The sequence below is a fragment of the Anastrepha ludens genome, chromosome 4 (assembly GCF_028408465.1).
Source record: "Anastrepha ludens isolate Willacy chromosome 4, idAnaLude1.1, whole genome shotgun sequence".
NCBI lineage: Eukaryota > Metazoa > Arthropoda > Insecta > Diptera > Tephritidae > Anastrepha > Anastrepha ludens.
In genome coordinates, this window is record NC_071500.1 from 20,596,150 (window position 1) to 20,619,700 (window position 23,551).

The 23,551-nt window shown below is 36.3% G+C and overlaps 1 protein-coding gene across 1 annotated transcript in view; it reads left to right on the top strand.

Annotated features, from left to right (window-relative positions):
• LOC128860260 (serine/threonine-protein kinase NLK-like) overlaps positions 1 to 23,551 on the top strand; it is a 136,168-nt gene that overhangs the window by 86,209 nt on the left and 26,408 nt on the right. Inside the window, exon 3 of the mRNA XM_054097673.1 lies at positions 22,563 to 22,618. Coding sequence (XP_053953648.1) covers positions 22,563 to 22,618 — 56 coding nt within the window. The remainder of the gene's footprint in view (positions 1 to 22,562; positions 22,619 to 23,551) is intronic.

Sequence of the window (23,551 nt, forward strand, 5' to 3'; positions counted from 1 at the left end):
ACTTGCAATTTGAGCTGTAAAGCAGCATAACCAGAAAAAGTTTGAAATTCGAATAAAAAATTTCTGTCATCAGTATACCATATCCGGGTTTGATGGTGATAGAGTTATTTTTTCAGGCCGTACGTTTGTTAATGAGAACTTGGAAGTTTCTGAAGAAAATGGGTTTGGGAGATAATACAATATATCCCCCCTATAAAAAAGAGAAGTATGGCGGAAGTCTTCTAAGATCTTTATATGTATGTCCTTTCATATCTCCACTTGTTAGGTCAGTATTGCCTTTTAGTCTTAAGGCGCTCAAATGTACTACTTTTTCAATTAAGATGTGAAGCGGTGGTATGCTTAGGAGCACATCTAATGCGTCAGTTGCGCATATTTTCATTGCTCCTGTTATACCGACATAGATAAGACGGTTCAATTTGTTGAGATAATCCACCGCCTTTCGTTGCTTAACTTTAGGCCAGCACGCTATGGAAGCATAGGTGACTGACAATAGGTTTAACAACTGTAGTGAATGTCCAATAAGTCATTCTGGGGCTGAGTCCCCATGTGTTTCCAAAAAGCCTTGTGCAGGCATAGAATGCCCTTGCAGATCGACCATTTTCATAGAACTTTGGATGAGTTTTACGCGTTTTTCAACTGAGTATCTCTCCACGAAAAAGGTTGTCTAAGCCTGTAGTACCAATTGTCGGAAAAAAAGAGCATATCACAAGCAATTGCTGTCACAGATCTGCATCACCCTTGAATCACCTCATATTTTGCTTGCATAAGTATTGTATATGCACCAGTATTTACTGATGTTTGTGTTATTCTTTTCCAATTAAATCATTGCTTAAAGCCGAATGGTCACATAAAATGTTCATACACACATTTAGCAAATTCTCAAGCTCATGCGTTCATTAATTTTTTATGCATTAAGATTTTTATATCATTAACTTGCCATTGACACGTACTGTATCTTTTTTAGTATGTACAGATTGGTTACAGTCTGTGTCAAGGCTCGTGCACATGCGCGCCTGCGTATTCAAAATCGCAAAGACAACTCATCAAGCACATCGATAAATGTTGAATGACGTGCTTTTATATTTTAGTGTATATTAAAATTTTTGTATTAAGTGGCCTACTACGTTTACCGAACATTATGAAATTGCACTTACAATGTTTGTACCAAGTGGACCTCGAAGAGTAATACGAAAGCAAATAGTTGCAAAGGCGCCGAGATGTTGTTTTAAAATAAGACAGGAAAAAATATAGATTTTTTTCAGGTTTCACTACTTTTATTCCAAATACATCTCTTAACAATTATATGTGAAATATTGCCTCATTTAAATGGCCACACTGAGCTCTTCTACAGGTACAATCCGCCAAAAAGTCAATTCATGAACGACGAACGAATTGTTGAGAACGTCGAGGTATCGATGTTGAAGGACGTTCAGTAACACTTTGCGCTACAGCAACAATATTTTCACCAGAACGTCCACCTTTTGGTCTGCCAGTTCTCTTTATTTCCTCGGATGAACCAGTTTTTCGAAATTTGTTCACCAATCTTTGAATTGTCGACTCATTTGGACGATTATTTCCACCACGAAAAACACGAATTTTATGATATGTTGTTATAAAAGATGGTCGATCTTCGATTGCGTAATAAGTTTCAATAATTTTAACGCGTTGTTCCATTGTGTAAAATTGCTCATCAGTCGACTCTTTTTGTTTTTTTGTTTTGTCGGGACAGACTAGCAAGTGCAGCACTCAGACACAATTAAATACATTGTACTGCTCTCGGATTCCCTTTTTAATTTTCTTTAAATCTGCTCGACCTCCGATGAAATCTGAGTAGACCTTGTGGTGCCAAAGAGCCAAGGTGGTGGCTTCTTAAACATCAGTGCCCAAGACCTCAAGCCTGATTCGAGCGAAGGCCGGGCAGACGCGCAGAAAGTGGTCCGCCATCTCATCCTTCTCTCCACATGCTGGGCAAAGTGCACTGTCTGAGATGCCCACCTTTTCCATGTGTTTTGCCCATAGTCAGTCCAACCAGCCTCCTACAGATTCATGACAGGATGAACTGCGACAGTCGGTCGGACATGACAGGCAACATCAGTTTTGTCCGTCTGCAGCCTCTCTCAGACTGCCAAGTTCGCTTGTGGGTTAGAGTAACCCGTTTGCAAACCGTGGTTTTGATGGCTGCTAAAGGGTCAGAGATCTCGTTAGTCTCCTCTACTTTCCCTTGAAAATAAACAAGTATGCCACAAGGACTTTAAAAAAGAACCTCCCTTTACTATTGGGACTTCTCATATATATGTATATTAGTGTCATCAAGCTGTGCCATCTGATCTGGTAAATTGGCACCATTTTTGTGCTGGTTAAAACCGACAAGAAACTTCGGCATATCAACACTTTACCAATAACAAATTAAATACGTCTTTCCTCCCATCAGTTTCGATAGTTTACATAGATGTCAGGTCTCAGTGACACTTTCGGGCACGGCCTGGAAAGACAGGAGATTCTCGAGATGGTTTCTCCATGCACAGCAAGGGCGGTAGTACCTGCGCTTACGTGCGGTCTACTCTTTTGGATAGGTAGACAGTGAGGCAACCTCCAGGGCTGCTGCTGCTTTCTGACCGCAGTTTGATCGGAAGTAGTCGAGCGATTTTCTAGAACTAACAGTGCTACATCGATCGCTAGTAGCGGGAATTTTAAGAGGAATCGTCTCAACATCTACTTTTATGCAATACTGCTTTCGCGACTCTCAGACTTAGACATTTTGATGCTCACCTTTTAGCTAAACCTGCTGAGCTTTCAGTTTAGTTATCATACGCTTGCGGAGTTCTCTCGCAACTACGCATGCAAAGTTTTTCGAGTATCTGCTTACGAATGTACGTAGCGATGCTTGAATCGCTTTGCAAATGGACAGAATATCGTATGCCAGTTCGTGTGCTTGTACTTTGGTAGAGCAATACTTCGCACTGTTTTTCACTGGTTCGCTGTAAGTATTTGAATACAATTCGCAAAGTTATGGGAATCCAACTATGAAACTTTACGGGATTACTGAGCATAATCTCAGCTATTAATAAAAAATTAAAAAAAATATCTGTTTGTTCCCAAAAACTTAAACAAAAAAGTAAAAAACAATTCAAACAAAAAAATTCAAAATTTCGTTCAAAAAAAATGTTTTATTTTTTTTATTTTGTTTTTTTACTTTTTTGTTAAAGTTTATGGGATTTTTGTTTTTGTACTTTTTGGAAAATAGAACCGTAAATATTTTTCTTTAACTTTTTATTATATTTTATATATACTTAAAATTTCCCAAAAACTTTCACAAGAAAGTAGAAAAACAAAATTTCATAATGAAAAAAATTTAATTTGAACGAATTTTAATAAAATTTTTAACAACAAAATTTCCAACCCATTTTAAATTTTTTGTTTTTTAATTTTGTTTTTAACTTTTTTGTTAAAGCTTGGGAATTTTTTTGTAATTTTTCTTTAACTTTTTAAGTAATAATTAAAATTTCTCAAAAACTTTGGCAAGAAAGTAGAAAAACAAAATTTCAAAACAAAAAATTAATTTTAGTTTTAAACGAATTTTAACAAAATTTTAAACAACAAAAGTTAAAAAAACATTTAAAATTTTTTTGTTTTTTACTTTTTTGTAATGTTTCTTTAACTTTTTAGGTAATACTTAAAATTTCCCCAAAACTTTAACAAGAAAGTAGAAAAACACAATTTGAAAAAAAAATTAATTTTAGTTTTAAACGATTTTCAACAAAATTTCAAAAAACATTAAACATTTTTGGCTTTTTGGCTTTTACTTTTTTGTTTTTGTCATTTTTGAAAAAAAACAACCGCAAATATTTTTCTTCAACTTTTCAGGTAAAACTTAAATTTTCCCAAAAACTTTCACAAGAAAGTAGAAAAGCAAAATTCCATAAAAAAAATTTTAATTTTAGCTTTAAACGAATTTTAACAAAATTTCAAAAAAGATTAAAATTTTTTTTTTTATTTTATGTTTTACTTTTTTGTTGAAGTTTTTGGGAAATTTTATTGTACATACAATAAGTACATAGCAGTTACCTGAAAACTTATTAAAAATTTAAATTGGTAAAAGGAACTACTAAAAAACTAGACCAAAATTGAAAAAATGTCAAAATTATCATTTTTTTAATTTGTTCACTTTACATCTTATTATACTCGGCTCCACAAATAAACCAATTTACAGCAATGCTCAAAATCCTGGATCACTCGACTTCGAATCGCTCAGCTTTAAAAAAAAAGCTCGAACTTGTAAGTCCATGCACGAGTATTTTTCACTTATTTCATCCCGACCGAGGTGAAAGGGTAAAAATGCGTCATGTTCTTTACGCAACTTAACTATTCACCTACAGTGCGTACATTTCTAAGTCCACCATACAATAATAGAAGTCAAAGGGCGTAGCAAATAGAGAATGCGAGGTGTACGATGAAAAACAGTTAGTGTTAGGACGTATCGGGTAAGCTTTTTGCCACTTCACTATAACGTCAGTGTGCAAATATAACTGAAGTGCTGTGATTTACTTAAAATGTTATACTTATTATTTTATCACCAGCCAACTTTAACTGACTCAACAAAAAAAAAGTTTCCTTGTTTCCACCCCTTTCGAATTGCTGTTATAGACCGTATTTTCGCTTTAATATGCCATCGCAACTTAATAGCATTAAAATCCAAATATTCAAAGAATCAGTAAAAGAAAATCCTATTTCAAACACATACACATACACGCGCACATGCACTACCATTGCATAAAAGTTGCATTGTCGGCATCTTTTGTTGCTGCTATAGCCACAAATATTCTTGCATGCCCCTGCATCCTGCTATGTGCATACATACGTGCATATGTATGTATGCCTCTTTGCCTCGCACAGCCTTACCGTCGCATCTAAAAATTTGTTGAGTCACCAAATTACACGCCACCAGGTGAGGAACTTTTATTGTTATGCGAACAGCTTTAAGTGCTTGTGCACACTCTGCAGTTAGCCGATGGCAACTCGTGCAGATATATATATACAGATATACATACATAGAAGCACATATATATATATATAGATGTAAGCAATAGCCGGCAGCAACAAAGTGCACAAGTACATAATTGTATGTATGAATGTTTCGTATGTAGTTGCATATTCTCGAACCAAGTCCGCTACATTTGAAATTTCGCATGTGCGCGCAACATTACTTTGATGCTTTTTTCTCTCATGCTGCAGAGCCACTCATCATATTACTCGTGCTCCTTTAACTGGTATGTCTCCAGTTGTTGGTGTTCTCTGATGAGAACACGAAAATTTAAAACAAAATTTGCAATACATTTTTTTTTATAATCAGGGCTATTTGGTAGTTGAAATAGTTGAAGAAACTGACCAAAATCAGCAAAAATTTGAAACAAAAATTAAAACTAAAATTTTTAGCCTAAGTTACCGCTGAAATTGTTGTCAAATTCATTAATATGCATCGTATACATAATACGAGTAAAATTAAAGTGCCGTTCTATTGCTGCTGGCTACTTTTTACTGCAGATGCTTTCCATTTCAATTCAACCGGGCTATTCGGGTCATGTTCTTCGATTTCGATGTAACTTAAATATGTTGCTCTCTGGTCAAAATAATGAGACACGTATTTTTTTGTTCGCCCGAAAAAAATTTTTTTGAAGAGTTATCGGCAATTTTGTTTTTCGCCTCAAACTCGATTGTTTTTAATTATATAAGAAATTTTTTTTTTAAATTCCCATAACATAGTCAAAAATGAACCGATTTTAATAATTCTGGGTTCAAAATGATCGTAATTACTTACATAAGCGACTTCATGTAGAAACAATTGCAAAAAAGTAGTTGAAAATTTTTTATTTAGCAAAAAAGAAAAAAAATTGAAATTTTTTCAAAATTCAATATTTCAAAAAGTGTATTTTTGTTTTTTTTATAACTTTTTCCAAATCAAAAAAACATCTCAAACTTTAATTGAGCTGCATGCCTAGTAGCTAAAATGAGTTGTTTTTGATCAATGAATTTTTGAGTAAACACCCTGTTTCGCACTTTTTGTTTTTTGCAAAATAAAAAATTGTCAACTACTTTTTTGCAACTATTTATACATGAAATCGCTCGTGTAAGTAATGACGATCATTTTGAACCATGAATTATTAAAATCGGTTCATGTTTGACTAAGTTATGAGCATTTAAAAAAAGTTGTTTCTTATATAATTAAAAAAAATCGAGTTTGAAGCGAAAAACAAAATTGCCGATAAAGCTTGAAAAAAATTTTTTTCGGGCGCACAAAAAAATACGTGTCTCATTATTTTGACCAGAGAGCAACATATTTAAGTTACATCGAAATCGAAGAACATGACCCGAATAGCCCGGTTGAATTGAAATGGAAAGCATCTACAACAAATAGAGCTCGCTTAATAAATACAAGGACTGCTCAAGGTATTATACGTCTATGCAACACTGAGGTTGTCAGGTGCGATTTGGTGTACCCACAGCAAAATTTGCGTAGTAAAAACTTATTCCGAACGTTTTGAAATGTTGCATGGAAAATTCATCTCGATCGAAAAGTGTAATTAAGGGGTTATACATATACCTTGAGAGCCCGGAAAAATGGACGATTGTCATAATTTTTTTTAAATATGTTTTAGAACTTTTATTCAAATGAGGCATATATCATACTGAAGGGTAACTCTCGAAGAATACATTTTGGTGTTTTATTTAAAAAAATGTTATTATTTATTATTGATATCGCCCCTCCCCCGAAACGCCGTTTTTTAGAAGAGGCTTGCCGTGATCACGCTAGCACGTAAGCAGCTCAACTGAAATCAAAAAAATTAAATGATTATTGTACAAAAATGTTTTTTAGTGAATCTGAACGGTTTATTTACCCAAACAATTTTTTTCTCGATATGAAAACCGCTTTGCACCAAAAAAACGATTTTTGAGGGGTCGAAAAATTAAAAAAAAAAAATTATTCCAGCGAACTATGCAAATATTTATAAAAAGTAAACCGTTCAGATTAACGAGGTTGTAACTTCGAATAATTAAAAAAAAGTTTATGCAAATCGGTCAAATAGTTTTTGATAATTTGTAATTTTGAAAAAACACGACTTCGAGATAATCGCGTCTAATATTTTGCGTGCACTTCTTTTATGGATAAGGTCGCGCGCTTCCACGGTCTGTAACTTTCGTTCTAGTGATCCGATCTTTATGATTTTTTGAATTTATATTTTTAAGATGATGTACTTTTAGAACATGCCACACAAAATTTTTCGTATTTTTAGTCCAACAAAAGGTATATAACCATTTAAGTCGCGAAGATTTTTCGGCGTTGATTTATTACGACTTTCATTGTAAATTTACCCGAACATAGTACATAAATCAACTAAATTCGACTTTTAGCATTGAAGCTCCCGCTTTGTCAATATGAAATGCTGGTTTATAGTGGATTCATTCGTGGCTGCTCTCGCACGAAATCTGAAATGGGGTCAAAACTGAGCATTATGCTGGAAAACATTGGTGACGGATTACAACGTTTAGCCAACCGAAGCAATATTGCGAGAGTAACTTCGGTTGCCTGGGCTAGCACGTCGAAGGGAATTCCGCACCGGAAAAATAAATACGTTATTTTCTCGGTAGATAGCTGTAGTGATCAATATTTCGTAAAGTATCAATCAAACAATTTGAAATTTATGCTCGTTGTCAAGGTGGCATTTCACACTACACGAATTCTTTTGCTGTTTTTTTTTTTTTTGTTAATTCCATCCAGTTCTGAGTTACAGGGTGTTAACAATGGAAGCCAACAAAAAGAAAATTCGGTTTACAGTGTTTCTTTGATAAAGACGAAAAAGCAAGCCAAAAGCAAGCAAAAGGACCCTGGCGTTGTCGTGAAGGAGTATGATTTGACCATGTCGATCTGGTCTGATCAGTCGAATGGCCTCATTCGCGCGGTGTAGCTGGGCAATGTAGAGCTCCTTGTTGAGCGTGGCATACTTTTCAAGTATTTCCCAGTGCAATATGCCCTCCCAGTCCCACCAAACCCATATCATGATGTTCTTTGGATGAAGATCCGACTTGATTCTCGGCTTTGGTGTATCTCCTGGAGCCACCCACTCCTTTCATTGCTTCATATTGATGTGTAGCTACCATTTTTCATCTTCCCTGACGAAAACGCGTTGTTTATAAGCGCGTGTTGTTCGATGGTGGGCGAGATACTGAGAAGCAATTTGAAGACGAGTTTCTTTCCTTTTTTCGTTGAGCTCGTGAGGCACCCAGGCTCTCAATTTTTCGGTAACTCCCATTGAATGAAGGTGATTAAGAATCGTTTTATGCTCGCAGTTCATTTGTTCCTCCAATTCTCGACTAGTTTCAAGAGCGATCTCCTTCAAAAGTGATTTGAGAGGTTCTTCTTCGAATCCAGAAGACCTTCCGCGGTGAGACGTGTCATCGACGTCAAAGTCAGTAGTTTTGAATTTTGCAAATGACACCTTCTCCATACACGTCGCAAATGCTTCGGCAACCGGTTGGTTTCGGCAGGTTTTTGACCTCGATGAAAAGCAAAGAAGACCAGGTGTCGAAAATGTTGATATTTGCCTCCTGGGTATCCCATTTCTAAGCCTCAAAACAAATAAAAAATTAAATAACTGAAAAATACAATTAACATAGTTGTGTAGAGCAGAAGGTGTTCTATCGAATGAATACTTACCATTTGCCAAAACGCAAACAAATCGCTGTACAATAAAAAAAAAAATAAAAACTCTATGAACTTATTCCCTAACGCAATAGTGTCGGTCGGTATAGCAATCTTGTTTAGCTGCCTTTAACATCAGGCTGGTTGTTAAACCAAATTCTGTTTTGTTTTTGTACTTGTTGACCCGATTCTTGAGTAAGGCGAGCTCACATATGTTTATGACTAAAGCAAATAGTATACTGCCAACTATGCTTAAGAGTATATGGAGCTATGTGAAAGGTTAAGGTTCGTACTTTCAACGATCTGCCTAAATTTAAATAAAAGAATTTGTGTGCGCATTTCTATCATCGTTTTCAAGATGTGCTAATTTTTTCAAGACTCCAAGGCTAAACTCAGTTTATCCTGAATGGCTGACTGCCACTAAGTGGTGTTTATAGCTTTCGTATAGTTCGCAAGCAACAGTTGAATATCTGAATTGTAAATATCAGAAATCTTCTGTCTGACCCTACTATTATTATCCTAAACCAAAATTCCTACTGCTGGCAACTCTGTATTCATCTTCTTACTCCCAGAGTCAATATACTCATAAAAAATAGAAAAGCTGCTTAATAGTCGTAACTAAAGGTATGCAACAGCCATTATTTCTGCTGAGTATAGTTTTGCAAAAACTTCCTGACGAAAAACAGGAACAACAACTACAAGCACGCAACTCATAAAAAGAGATATTGTGCGCAACACCAGTCAGTCGAGCAAGAAATTAAGTCCAACATTAACGCATTTATGGCTTTGCAGGCATTCACTTACATATGTACATACTTACATAGGTACAAAGCTAAAATACATACATATTTTTATGCGAAAATATATGTGCATTCATTTGATTTACCTCGCACTCGCATTCGCACCGGCACTACAAATATTTTATCCTTAGGTTTTGCTCTGCCTTCGGCGTTTACATGCTTCTGGGAGGCTTAATTGTTGCTCAACACCTCAGCTCCACAGTTGAGCTGCTGCTGCCGATGCGTTTTTATCCGTTTAAATATAATTGCTCTTTTCATTGTTTTATTTTGCTGTAGAATTCTTGCTCCCTTTTTTTCTTTTTTTCCAATTTTTTTTTTTTTACTTGAAGTGCATTTATCCATCGGCGTTGTGTCGCAATCGGTAGTTGAAAGCGAATTATTACAAAGGCTATTAACTTTTAGTTTCATAACTTTTTAGGGTTGTGTTTGAAATTTGAGTAGGTATATAAAATAATATGCTTATAAAGGTATTGATCTGTGGACCGATATGAGTAAAAACAGAAGCAACGGAAACCTTAAAGTACACCTGTCCGAGAGTAAATCTCCAGCTGGAAATTACTCGCGTCAAATATAAAGTTCTCTAATAGGGATTGATCGTTTTGACTCTCACTTTTTCACTCGAAAAATGAAGTTAGAGAAATGATAAAAAAAAAAATTAAAAAAAGAAGAACTATGGATACGACCTCATAAAAGCAGAATTACTGAAACAACTCCCAGCAGAACGACTCACTTTCCTACGTACAATACATATACAAGTAACTATATATACATATGGGCATTTTCACGGTAACGGACGCGACATTTGTACGCTTTTAAGTGCGTCCAAAACAATGAAGACAAAGTAAAAGTTTATATATATTGATATTGTTTTAAATGGCTGACGGAGTGCTAGATTTTAATATATACGGGAAAGATCTCTTACAAATAAGTACGTAGTTATAAGCAATTATAAAGTGATACGGACGCGACAAAAAATAGAAGTTTGTTTGAGGCGCATTCAGAAATATACAAAATTCAGCAAATTAAGGATTTTTATATATATACAATATATATGTTAATAAATGCGAACAGATGACTGTTATTCGTAGGTTTATGAAATATGATAATTTTCTCTTCGTTTTTTTTAATTGAGTATAGAAGAAATACGGACGCGACATAGCGGACGCGACAAAATTTTCCATGAGCTAGGAAATAGAATTTTTTTCATTATAACACTTCAATTTTATTGAAAATAAAAACTCAAGTAATATTACAGTAAAAACGACTTAAAAAATTAAGAAGAAAGTTATTAGTTTTTATGATGGTCTATTTTAATTATTTTCTTTAATGAATAGGCCGTCCGAGCAACTTCAATACATTTACTGTCGAAATATGAAAACCAATGCATACTTTTAACTCCTTTGATATATGGAACATTTTGCCATAACTCTGACAGTTGATTAGAAAAACTAATAGGACTATGAATAAGTTCGTGCGGGTTTTTTTCGAAATTTGAAACTTTATTGACGTAAAATGGTTACAAATTTAATATTCAAAATATTGTCCATCGCTTACTACTACTTTTTCCCATCTTTCTGGCAATTCACGGATTCCCTTTGTGAAAAATTCGGTCGGTTTTGCCGCAATCCACGAATCGATCCATTTTTTGACTTCATCGTAATTACGGAAGTGCTGGTCAGCCAGGCCATGTTGCATCGATCGGAAGAGATAGTAATCGGATGGCGCAAGGTCTGGACTATACGGCGGGTGGGGTAGGACATCCCATTTGAGCGTTTCTAAGTATGTTTTGACCACTTGTGCAACATGTGGCCGAGCATTGTCATGTTGCAAAATAACTTTGTCGTGTCTATCGGCGTATTGCGGCCGTTTTTCTCGCAGTGCTCGGCTCAAACGCATCAATTGTCGTCGGTAGACATCCCCCGTAATCGTTTCATTCGGTTTCAGTAGCTCATAATACACAACACCCAGCTGGTCCCACCAGATACACAGCATAACCTTCAGGCCATGAATATTCTGCGCCGACGTCGATGTTGAAGCATGGCCAGGGTATCCATACGTTGCCCGACGTTTTGGATTGTCGTAATGGACCCACTTTTCATCGCCAGTCACAATTCGATGCAAAAAACCCTTTCTTTTGTGCCGTTGAAGCAGTTGTTCGCATGCCATAAAACGGCGTTCAACGTCTCTTGGCTTCAATTCATACGGCACCCAATGGCCTACCTTTCGGATCATTCCCATGGCTTTTAAACGTTTGGAAATGGTTGATTGATCAACTCCCAAAGTTTTTGCAACCTCTTCTTGCGTTTGAGCCGGATCTTGATCGAGCAATTCCTCCAATTCGGTATCCATGAACTTTGGCGGCGCACCCTCGCGTTCTTCGTCTTCCAAGCCAAAATCACCACTTTTAAAGCGTGCAAACCACTTCTGGCACGTTCGCTCAGATAGAGCATGCTCACCATAAACTTCCACCAAGATACGATGACTTTCGGCTGCTTTTTTCTTCATATTAAAATAATGAAGAAGAATTCCCCGCAAAAACACATTATTTGGCACGAAATTCGACATTTTCAAGTGTGGTAAAAATATTGTTGTTTACGCTTCAAATAAAAAACTTATACTGACGTTTGTGCCTTACGACAGTAGCTCTCCAATGAATGTTTGGAAATGTGGATCGATGGAATAATAATCAAGTTACGCCATCTGTTGTAAAACCGCACGAACTTATAAATAGACCTATTATCAATTTGTGTTCCAGAGATATACAAAATTTTAACTCCATCAATGTTGTTCTTAGCACATTCATAGAAGCATAAGGCATCACCGAGAATGATATTTCTTGCTTTAACGATTTGCCAGACTTTTCGTTTAACTACGGCACCTATTCCGTGTACAGCACCTTTGCCATGTGAAGTGGTGAAAAAATTCCACTCTAAGATTCCGCAATGAAATTCAGCTGCAAGTCTTGGAATACTAGAAAGAATAAATTTATTTTTGAATTGGGAAGTGCTTCCATCAGAGAAAATATAAATGCTGGTAACTCCTTTGTACTGGTTTTGTAAGATATTGATAACTTTGGAAATAAAGCAGTAAATGTCGAATTTACTGTGAGTCATTCTATCACTGATAACAGCATAGGACTTGGTTTCACCAAGAACCTAAGCTACGCACGTAAACACTGTTACTTGGTTATAATTAAAGTGGGCATCTTGAATTTTGTTTTGGCATGTCAAGCGATAATTTTCAGCAAAATCAACTTGAATAACAATTTCATTAGCTGCTAAATTTTTCTTTTTAATTTCAATTTTAATCTTGTGCAATCTCTACGACTTTATTTAAAATTTAAGGTTCGCGGTAACGGACGCGACGAATTTCAAACACCAATAAATTTTATTAATCGTTTTTGTCGAGAGTCAATGGCTACTTTTCTTAAGTGAAATAAGTTATTTGCTTAAAGTCTGAAAGCAATTTATACTTCAACACTTTTTGCACTAATGAGAACAATAAATGCTATTTTTCGGTAACGGACGCGACATACGAATATAAGCAGAAGTAATCAAAAAAAAAACTACCGTTATTCGATCTCCACTAAGTCTCCCTGCTTGTTAAACATTGTGTTACTATCAGTAGAAGATTTTTAAATTATAAAAACATCATAGTATTGCTGTGAATAAGGGAATACTACAAGGAAAAAAGTTGGTATATTTGGTCAAAAGAGTTCGATTTTTGTAAATTTTGTATATTCGTTGTATATTTCAGCTCAAAATTAAAAGAAAAGAAAAATTCTTTTATATTTATAAAGTAAACACATTTGCGATTTATTATTCATCAACAAAAAGTTTTCAGGAACAGTTTGAGTTTTGCACTCGTGGTTGACCTTTTTGTGAAAATGCCCATATGTTGTTATTTATCATTAAATTAGTAAATTGTTTCATCACGGGTTGCATGCCATAAATGTCTTAAATGAATTAAATAACTGTTTAAAAATCAGATCACATAAAAAAAAAAAAAAAAAATATTTTACTACACCTGCAGATATGGCAGATTTAAATATCACATACCTGGTGAATTTCATAGCTGGTGAAAGATGAGTCACACAATTGTTCAGATCCCAAAATATTGTTCATCGGCGAAATGTTACATTGTTCCCTCCGTGAAATGTACGAGTGCTTACTATTTTTTTTCATTGGGCATCAAAAAATCATTCAAATCATCGCTGAAGTTGAACGATTCACTCTTCGAAGAAAGGTGGTCAAATTAGTATGTAACTGAAATATGTATTAAAATCATCATTATTTTTCGCCCAAGGGCCCATAGAAGAAGTATTGGGTTGGCGAATAAGTTCATATAGTGTATATTTGATCCTTTTATTCCTTTATGATGGAACATAGGTCCTCACAAATTGTTTCCACTGGACCCGATTTTGCGCCAGTAATTTAATTTCGCTACATGTTTTATTCGTCTTCTCCATCTCCGTCTCTATCAACCGTCTCCATATGTTTGACGGTCTTCCTTTGCGGCGGCTGCTCTGCGGGTTCCACTCAACTGCATTTCTGATGATGTCGTTGTTTGATCTGCGTAAGGAGTGGCCAAGCCAGTTTCACTTGCGTTTAGGGATTTTAATTTAAGCATAAATTCATAACTTTTTTATATTTTCTTTTATTGTACAACGATTTGTATGATGTTTAGCAAAGGGTTGGCATTCATTCGATAGAATTCTGTCTGCTCTACAAAACTATGTCAATTTTTGAGGCATTTAATTTGATATTTGTTTTGAGGCTTAGAAATGGCATACACAGGAAGCAAAAGTCAACTTTTTTGACACCTGCTCTTCAATAGGCGAGTCTACAGCATTGAACTGGTTTGTAAAATTCAATGGTGACTTTGATGTCGATGACACGTTCAGCAGCGGAAGGTCTTCTAGATTCGAAGAAGAACGTCTCAAATCACTTTTGCAGGAGATCGCTCGCGATACCAGTCGTGAATTGGTGACAAAAATAAACTGCGATAATAAAACGATTCTCAATCACCTTCATTCAATGGGATTTATCGAAAAATTGGGAGCCTGGATGTCTTACGAGCTCAACCAAAAAAAGAAAGAAAATCTTCTTCAAATTGCTTCTCAGTATCTCGAGGTACTGGTAACGAGGATGTGGCAACAAAATGGTGCGGAAGCGCTAGTTGGATTCTGGAAGAATCACCACAAAAACCAACCAACCATCTCGCCCGCCATCGAACAACACGCGGTTATAAACAGCACTTTTTGTATCGAATCGTCAGGGGAAATGAGAAATGGTGCCTATACATCAATATGAAGCAAAGAAAGGAGTGGGTGGCTCCAGGAGATACGTCAAAGCTGAGAGTCAGGACGGATCTTCATCTAATGAAGATCATATGTGATATGTGTTTGGTGGGACTGGGAGGCATGGTGCTCTGGAAAAGAATGTCATGGTCAACAAGCAGCTCTACATTGCCCAGCTACTTCGTGTGAATAAGCCTATTCGAGTGATAAGACCTTCACGACAACGCCAGACCCCATGTTGCACAAGTTGTCAAAGCAGCACTCCAAGAGCTCGACCGGGAAATCCTGCAGCATCTACCGTATTCCCCGGATCCTGCGCTGGCCGATTACCATCTTTTCCGCTCCTTGTCAAACCATATGAAGGGCGTTACCTTCGATAACAAAGAGGCCTTTAAAAACTGGCTCAACAACGGCATCAAAAAATTGGTCGAGAGAGGGGAAGAGGTTGTAAATAGCAACGGCGAATATATAATTGATTAACTTATTCATACAATTATTGTTTTTTGTTTAAATAAAAGTCTTCGGTAAAAGCGCTATGAACTTATTCCCACACCCAATAGTTCTGATCAATTTTATCTTTTTCCTTGTCGTTTATATACAATATATATACCCGTTTTTGGGTATTTGGCCGAGCTCCTCCTTCTATTTGTGGCGTGCATCTTTATGTTGTTCCACAAATGGAGGGAAATACAGTTGCAAGCCGACTCCGAACGGCAGATATTTTTTATGAGGAGCTTTTCATGGCAGAAATACACTGGGAAGTTTGCCATTGCCTGCCGAGGGGCGACCACTATTAGAAAAACCCTTTTCTTAATTTTGGTGTTCCACCGAGACTCGAACCAACGTTCTCTCTCTGAATTCCGAATGGTAGTCGCACGCACCAACCCATTCGTCTACGGCCTTGTCGTTTACTTGACACGAAAAAGCCTTCATCACAGCAAATCTGTTATTTCCGTCGCTGATGGTCAATTTTATAAACAGCTATACTGTATCCCAAGCAAAAGTAAAACCCAGAGAATTTTCTCAATCCAATCGAATTCTCAAAAACTTCAAGGAAAATGTTGAAATCTTACAGTGAGGAGAGTCGAAAAACCAAACCTTAATAAATAAAATAACGGAAAATGGATGTATGTATGCACGTAGAAGCAAAAGTTTGAAAATTACAAGCGAAACATACGAAAATATCGCAATCAAACAAATTCTGTTGCAGAAACCAAGCGGCATTAACTGACAGTTCATTGTTCTTTTACTTGCTTACTGCTGGCTTGCCTTTTTGTTGTCATCATTGTCAGCTGTAGTTGTAGTTGCTGCGATGGCATTTCCACTCTTGCCGTTGCTATTGCGATTCCTATTGCTATTTGGTGGCGCAAAAAGTGCTTAACTGACTGCTGGTTGCTGGTTACACCTACATGCATACATACACACACACACACACACATACACACACACACACATACATGCATAGTATTTATGGTTGTCGTACACAGTTATACATTGCTGTTGTTGTCATTGCCACTGATATCGCTGTCACTTTGTGTGCATTGTTGTTTGCAGCCAAACTCATTTTCGTTGGAGCTGTTGCTGACAATGCAGTGAGTGCGGTTGTTGTTCCATGCCTTTGTTTTTGTTTATGTTATTGTTGCTAATATTACGAGTATTACTATCCATTGCCAGTGCTGCGACTTTGTTGCTGTCGGCGGTGTTAGATTGCATTTTTGGTTTTTTTTGTTTTTTTGCCATATTTTTTTGTGGCTGCTTTTATTTATTTTAATTCACTTATTTATTTTTAGTTTCTCGCTTTGTTTTGCCTCACTTTGTTGTTATGTCTTTATCGTTTTGTTGTCTGCTCAGCCTTCGAGCCAAATAAATCAGCGTTCATCACTCGCGAACGCTCTGAGCTCTCGGTTCGTTGATCCACCCGCCAGCAGTCAGTCACTTTGTCATTCATGCTCTAAGTACTTGACAATACAGTGATGCAGTAAATGTATATGTGTATATATGTATGTATGCAGATATTTAGTTAGCCACTTAGACAGTGAGTCAGTTACTTTTTTGGCTGATCTGATCCTGCCCCTTAACGAAGCGCTGTCCATGCAGCGCTTAGATTTTGTCTAAAATGCCGTTTGAAGTATTTTTTTGAGATATTTTTTTTCTCTTTTTTTCTGGTTGCTATTGCCTCTTTATCCATGCCATTTGCGCTGTTGTCATTGTTTTTGAATACGGAGCTTATTTTGTTTTTTTCCAGTTTTTTTTTTTTGTTTTTGTTATGTACCTCAGCAAACATTCTTTGCAACATCGCGCGCTCGATTGTTAAAAATTCTGTTGTTGCCTTCAAGGGTGATTTTTATGTGACAACGACAAAAACGAATCGAAGTGGAGGGTTCTTGGCCAGTGCCAACTATAGACGATGATTGCCAACAATTATGCGCGGCAACTTTAAGCGACATTTGCGACTTTATTGACATTTGCCGACAAGAAGTTTATAAAACTTGACGAGCATTTAATGTTCTTTCGCTTTGATACTCGTAGTTTATTTCTTTTGCTTGGATTTTAAGGTTTTTCTTCACGCCGCGTCTTCACTTCCCGCGGTTAGTAGGAAACAATCGCCACTAATGCTTTTTTTTTTTCTTAATAAAAAATTGCTACAAATTTTTTTTTTTTTGTTGTATACGAGTATGCACTAAAATTATCCAAAGTAGGTCGAGCTGCAAACTTAATTTTATTGCTTGAAATAAATAAATAAATGGGAAAATGCATTACCCGGCGATTGCTATAATTTATGTCGAAAAGTCAAATGAAAAATATTCGAAATACTTTTTTGACATTTTTAAGACATATTAAATTCTCAAATGTACCAATTTAATTTATTCGTGTGATTTGATGGCTCAAAAAGTTCATGGTGACAGCGTAAGTAGCAGAGACGCTTCAATGTGTTGGCATCAATTCCTTGCTTGCTTAACTATGAAGATATTTCGCAAATTTCCTGTTAAAAAAATTTACATTTTGACTTTTTACATTTTTTTGTGTAACCTTTGCGTACATTTTTTTATAGTTCACTTAAGTGACAAGCCCACTCGTGCAGCTGAAAGAACATCTCAAATTTAACGTCTAATTTTGGGAGTATGGAAAAAGACTAGAACTTCTAGTAAGACACCAATCTTCTAAGTCGCCCTTTTCTAAACCTCCAGCAAACAGATTTCTTGTCAGATGTAAGATTTGAAAAAATAAATTTAAAAAAATATTGAATGAACGCTGGAAGTGCATTAAACACATGGGCATGTAATTTAATTTTGTATAATAATAATGAGCTTTTGTGAAGAACTGGTTTTTGAGTCAGAAAGTGTTAATAAAAATATGTCTTATATTAAATATTAAAATGGCTTTGTGCTGTCAAAAAAAAAAAACAAAGTGATAACTCTTAAGGGGTGTTCTAGTGTAGAGACATGAATTTCTCCCGGTTTTTGAAGCGCTGTACAAAGGAAACAAAAAAATGTGTACTATTCATTTTTTTATAATTTTTTTTTTTTTTTGTTTTTTTTGTTTTTTTCCTTGTTCATTGCTCTCGAGAGCATAAGGGCTCGACAAGACTCAGATTCGCGTTGGTTTCGTTAATGTGTTTTTTGATTTCTGACAGGTTAGCCTGCCGCTACCAGTCCTAAGTAGTGGCAATGCCCATCTGTCGTTGCTTAGGCCCAACGCCTTCTTACTGTTTGGAGCGCCATCTGTGTTTCACATTTTTCTGGCAGAAGGATCGCACAGATGGTTGAGGACTTTGCTAAATTTCGTGTGTCTGCGCTATTATCGCGGTCACCCGCTTCCTCTTGCTGGCGCCACTGATGCAATGTGTAACTGTGTGTTTTCTTTGGTTTTGTTGTTTGCTTGTTTTAGCAGCCACAATACAAATAATGTGCAGACTATTGTGCAGGAGTAAGAATGGAAAGGATAAGTTTTTGGGGCTGAGGGATTGGGATTGGAGGGATCTTTTTTTTGTTTTTGTTTGTTTTTCGAAACAGGGAAAGTAGGTAAATTTATAAGAGTGCGAGGGCTGTGCTTTACGTGGTATTCGAACCCACTACCGCTGGGATGGCAGGCTAGTACACTTACGCTAAACTACCGATCACCCTCTTTCGCCTTTTTATCATTTATTTATTGATTATTAAATATTACATTAAAAACTAATAAAAAAAATAAAAATTAAAATTGACAAAAGTAGGGGGTTCAAAAAGAGGAGGTGTCCTGGCGTGCATGATTCCAAGCCTCCTGGTGATCTGAAAAATAAAAACCAAACGGATTCTTAATTACTATAGATGCCGCTATCGAATAAGCCTTGGACGAGTTAAAAATAAGGTTTCCCAACATAGCGGCTGTTTGAAAAATAAAAATTTTGTTTGCATATTTTTTTCAACAATTCCAATTTTTTTTTTTTTAACTAAATGAAAGGTGATAGTTTCGAGTTAGGGTCATTCGATAAAGGAATATATTATATAAAGAACAGCCTCCATAAATTTGAAGTAAATCGGTCCATTAGAACTCGAGATATTTTTACCGCCAACTCGAAAAAAGTAGTTTTGAGAAAAACGCGTTCAAAGGGAAACGCCTACCGTCTTTTGTTGAGTTGAAGCGATCGGAACCGATCCCATGTCACCAAAAAGGCTATAACTCATGAAATAATAGGAATTTAAAAAAATCTTCTTATTGACATATTCTTAAATGCCTAAACTTTGCAAATAGAGAGACGTTTGGGAACGTGTGAAATACTTCTTGAACGGCAGAAAAGAAAAACTTGTCTGCTTCGCATTGTCACTGGCGATGAAAAATAGATATATTAAGATAACTCTAAGCGTCGAAAATGTTGGAGCCTGGCAGGTGAACCAGGTCCATCGACAACGAAAAAATATTCATGTTGCAAAGGTTATGTTGTACAACTGGTGGGATCAGAAAGGTGTAATCTATTGTGAACCCCTTAAACCATCACTGACGATCGGTACCGACTGCAGCTAATGCGTTTGAATCAAGCTCTCAAAGAAAAGCGGCTGTAATGGGACGGTAGACATGACAAATTGATTTTGCTGCATGACAACGCCAGGCCACAGGTTGCTAAATAGGTTCAGAAATATTTAGACTGAATTGGGAAATCTTGCACTACACACCGTATTCCCAAGACATTGCACCTTCGGATTACCATCTGTTCCGATTAATTCAATCACCCCTTATTGGAAAGGGTTTCACTTCTTACGAGAGCATCGCAAACTGGCTCAATGAATGGATCAAGTCAAAAGAACTCGAATTTTTCGTCAGAGGAATCCCTACGTTGCCTGAAAGATGGAGTAAAGTTGTAGCCTCCAATGGCACATACTTCACTTGTTTAATTGTTTAAATAATTCGTAATTTTGGCTAAGAAAGGACGGAAACTTATTCCCATATCCAATATTTTGGACTGTTTTACGATTCTGAACACGATTCTGGGATCCAGAAGCTCCCTTCACGTCACGGTTTTGAGAAAATTGGAAAAGTGGTTTTTTGGTATTTTTACCTCTGTTTTTCTGAAATACCTTACATGTCAGAGACTCCCACCGATACTCAAGTTAAAGCTTGAATCTTTAATTTTTTGAGTAAAATGGTGCGCACCATTTAAACCCCAGTGATTACGATCGCACTTCAAATTATTCTGAGCTAAGCTGAAAAATACCTCTTCTTCTTCTTAATTGGCGCGATAACCGCTTACGCGATTTTGGCAGAGTTTAACAAAGCGCGCCAGTCGTTTCTTTCTCGTGCTAACCGACGCCAATTGGAAACACCAAGTGAAGCCAAGTCCTTCTCCACCTGATCTTTCCAACGCAGAGGAGGCCTTCCTCTTCCTCCATTACCAGCAGCTAGTACCGCATCGAATACTTTCCAAGCCGGAGCGTTTGGAACCATTCGGACGACATGACCCAGCCATCGTAGCCGCTGAATTTTTATTCGCTGTGCTATGTCTATGTCGTCGTAAAGCTCATACAGCACATCGTTCCATCGCCTGCGATATTCGCCGTTGCCAACGTGCAAAGGTCCAAAAATCTTACGCAGAATCTTTCTCTTAAATCCTCCAAGCGTCGCTTCATCGGATGTTGCCATCGTCAAAGCTTCTGCGCCATACGTTAGGACGGGCATGATGAGAGCCTTGTAGAGTGTTAGTTTTGTTCGTCAAGGGAGGACTTTACTGCTCAGTTGCCTACTTAGTCCACAGTAGCACTTGTTGGCAAGAGAGATTCTACGTTGGATTTCAAGGCTGGCATTGTTATCGGTGTTAATGCTGGTTCCTAAATAAACGAAGTCCTTTACAACCTCGAAATTATAACTGTCAACAGTGATGTGGGTGCCGATATGCGATTGCGCCGACTGTTTGTTTGAAGACAAGAGGTACTTCGTTTTGTCCTCGTTCACCACCAGACCCATTCGCTTTGCCTCTTTATCCAGTTTGGAGAAGGCAGAACTAACAGCGCGGTTGTTAAGGCCGATGATGTCAATATCATCGGCATACGCCAACTATTGCACGCTCTTATAAAAGATTGTGCCGAGCCATAAAAAAGACTATTCGCGGTTTATTGGGATCGCTGAATACAAATCCGTGTTAATTTTTCAAGCATTTAGCATAAAATTACTCAAAATCCGGACATGGCGAACAAATTTGGATGCGAAAAAATACTCACCGGGACATGTTTTAAAATTTCGCATGACTAGAAAATTGACGAGATGCCACTTCCTCTTGTTTTGTAAGTTTTAGAGGCCAAGTCGACATTTAAGGTAGTAGTTAGGTGTAGCGAACGAAATTTCGATATTTTTCATGAATCTTTTTTAAAAAGAAAATAAAATGCGATCGTTTTAAAGTTTTTACATGTTTTTATTGGTGTTTTGAAGTATCTAAACAATTTTTTTAAAGTTAATTTTATATTAATTTGTTTAAAATTTTTGACGTCAAAGTGGAGTCCTTGGTTCGGGGAAACACACAGCCTTCCAAAGTGATCTGAAATAAAAAATTCAAAGAGATTATTATTCTGTATACTTTATTTTAGGTCCCGAACCTAAAAAATACATAAAAATAAAAAAACAAAAACAAAATGGCGGACTTGTGAAAAAAGTTCTCAAAATCTAATTTTTTTTCTTCATAAATTGTTTAAAGTAAATAGTTTATTATTAAAAAATTAAATGTTTTAAACGTCCGGAATCTATATATGTGTGTCAAGAATAACGGGTTAAATTTTTAGCCAAATCGGTTGAATAGTTTTGAGTCAGTGATTCCCCGAAATTTCGAAAACATGGTTTTGAAAAAAACGCGTTAAAGTTTTCAAAGCAGCTGCTGCTGGCGTGTCACACGCTTTCATACACACTACTCTCTTATTTTAGCTATAACTTTAAAAATAATTAAAATTTCTGTCTGAAATTTTTATAGTATATTTTTAAGATGTTTTTCTTCCGAAAAGTTAAAAAAAAAATTCGATTTTTTGAACCCGTCACACCGGGCTACTACCTTAAGTATAAAGTGGAAAACTTTCATAAACAACCTACTTAGTCTTGCTCATTGTCCACATAAACTCAACTACCTTTCTGTCTTTCAGTCTTACAATATTTTTGCCTTTCTTTATAACTTAATTATCTAAAAGAATGACTCAAACGGTTTGTCTTGCTGTTTTTATTATTAATATTTTTGTTCTTTTTATGTAATTAATTAAAATGTCCACTTTTTTCAGCTTCACTCATTTACACTTTTTCTCTTTCCATTTATTTGCAGGTACTCTCAGCATTGGACATTTTACAACCACCTCATTTGGATTTCTTCCAAGAAATGTATCCTTTTGAAAAATGTATAAAAACAAAAAAAAAACAACAAAATGTAGATAATTCAAAGCGAGTAGAAAACAAAAGGCAACAATAACGAAATGACGTAAATGCAAAGCAGCAGCTAGACTTTAGATGAAATATGCAATTGGAAAACAGCTTCTGTTACAATCAAATACAGAGCAATAATAATACAACTGAGCATTTAAAAAAGTTATGCAAATAATGACGATGGCGCAAAATTGCATTAAGCCAAGAATGGAAGTTTTTTTCGTGTTCATTTTGCAACAAAACGAACTACATCTACGTATATAGCAGCTACTTGCCACTGAGCGTTTCAGAAATAGCAATAAAACAAGAGCAACATAGCAATTTGCAGTTGTTGCACCGGAAGCACAAGTTGGCTAACTAGCTTTCCTACTTCACTTATCGATGCAGCTTCACTGAGTGTTTGAAGCAAGGAAAATTTTTTTTGTTTTGTCATTTCATACTTTTCGTTTATGCGTCACTCACATACGAGTATACTAACCTCATGTCTCAGTTCTTAACCATTTAATTGGCGGTTTTACATTTTCATTTTTTATTTCACTGTTTACTCCATTTGATACGAGGGTCGTTTAAAAAGTCCGCGCACAGTCAGAGAAATGGCACAACTGGTGCGTATCGAGGTTCTGTTTAGTTAGTAGCATCTCTTGAAAAAACACACGCCAAATTTCAGCCATATCGGATTGTTTATTTGTGTTTGGCATTCATTTTAATCGAGTAAATCGAATGATTTTCAAAAAATGCATAACGCAGCAGTTCACGCCTCAACAGTAGTGGTCGCAAAATTAATGGAGCTCCAACTCGTTACACAGCCATCTATTCTCCAGACTAGGCTCCCTCAGATCGCTCGGCCTACTATGTTATCCCTAATTTGTAGAAACGGCTGGCGGGAAAAAG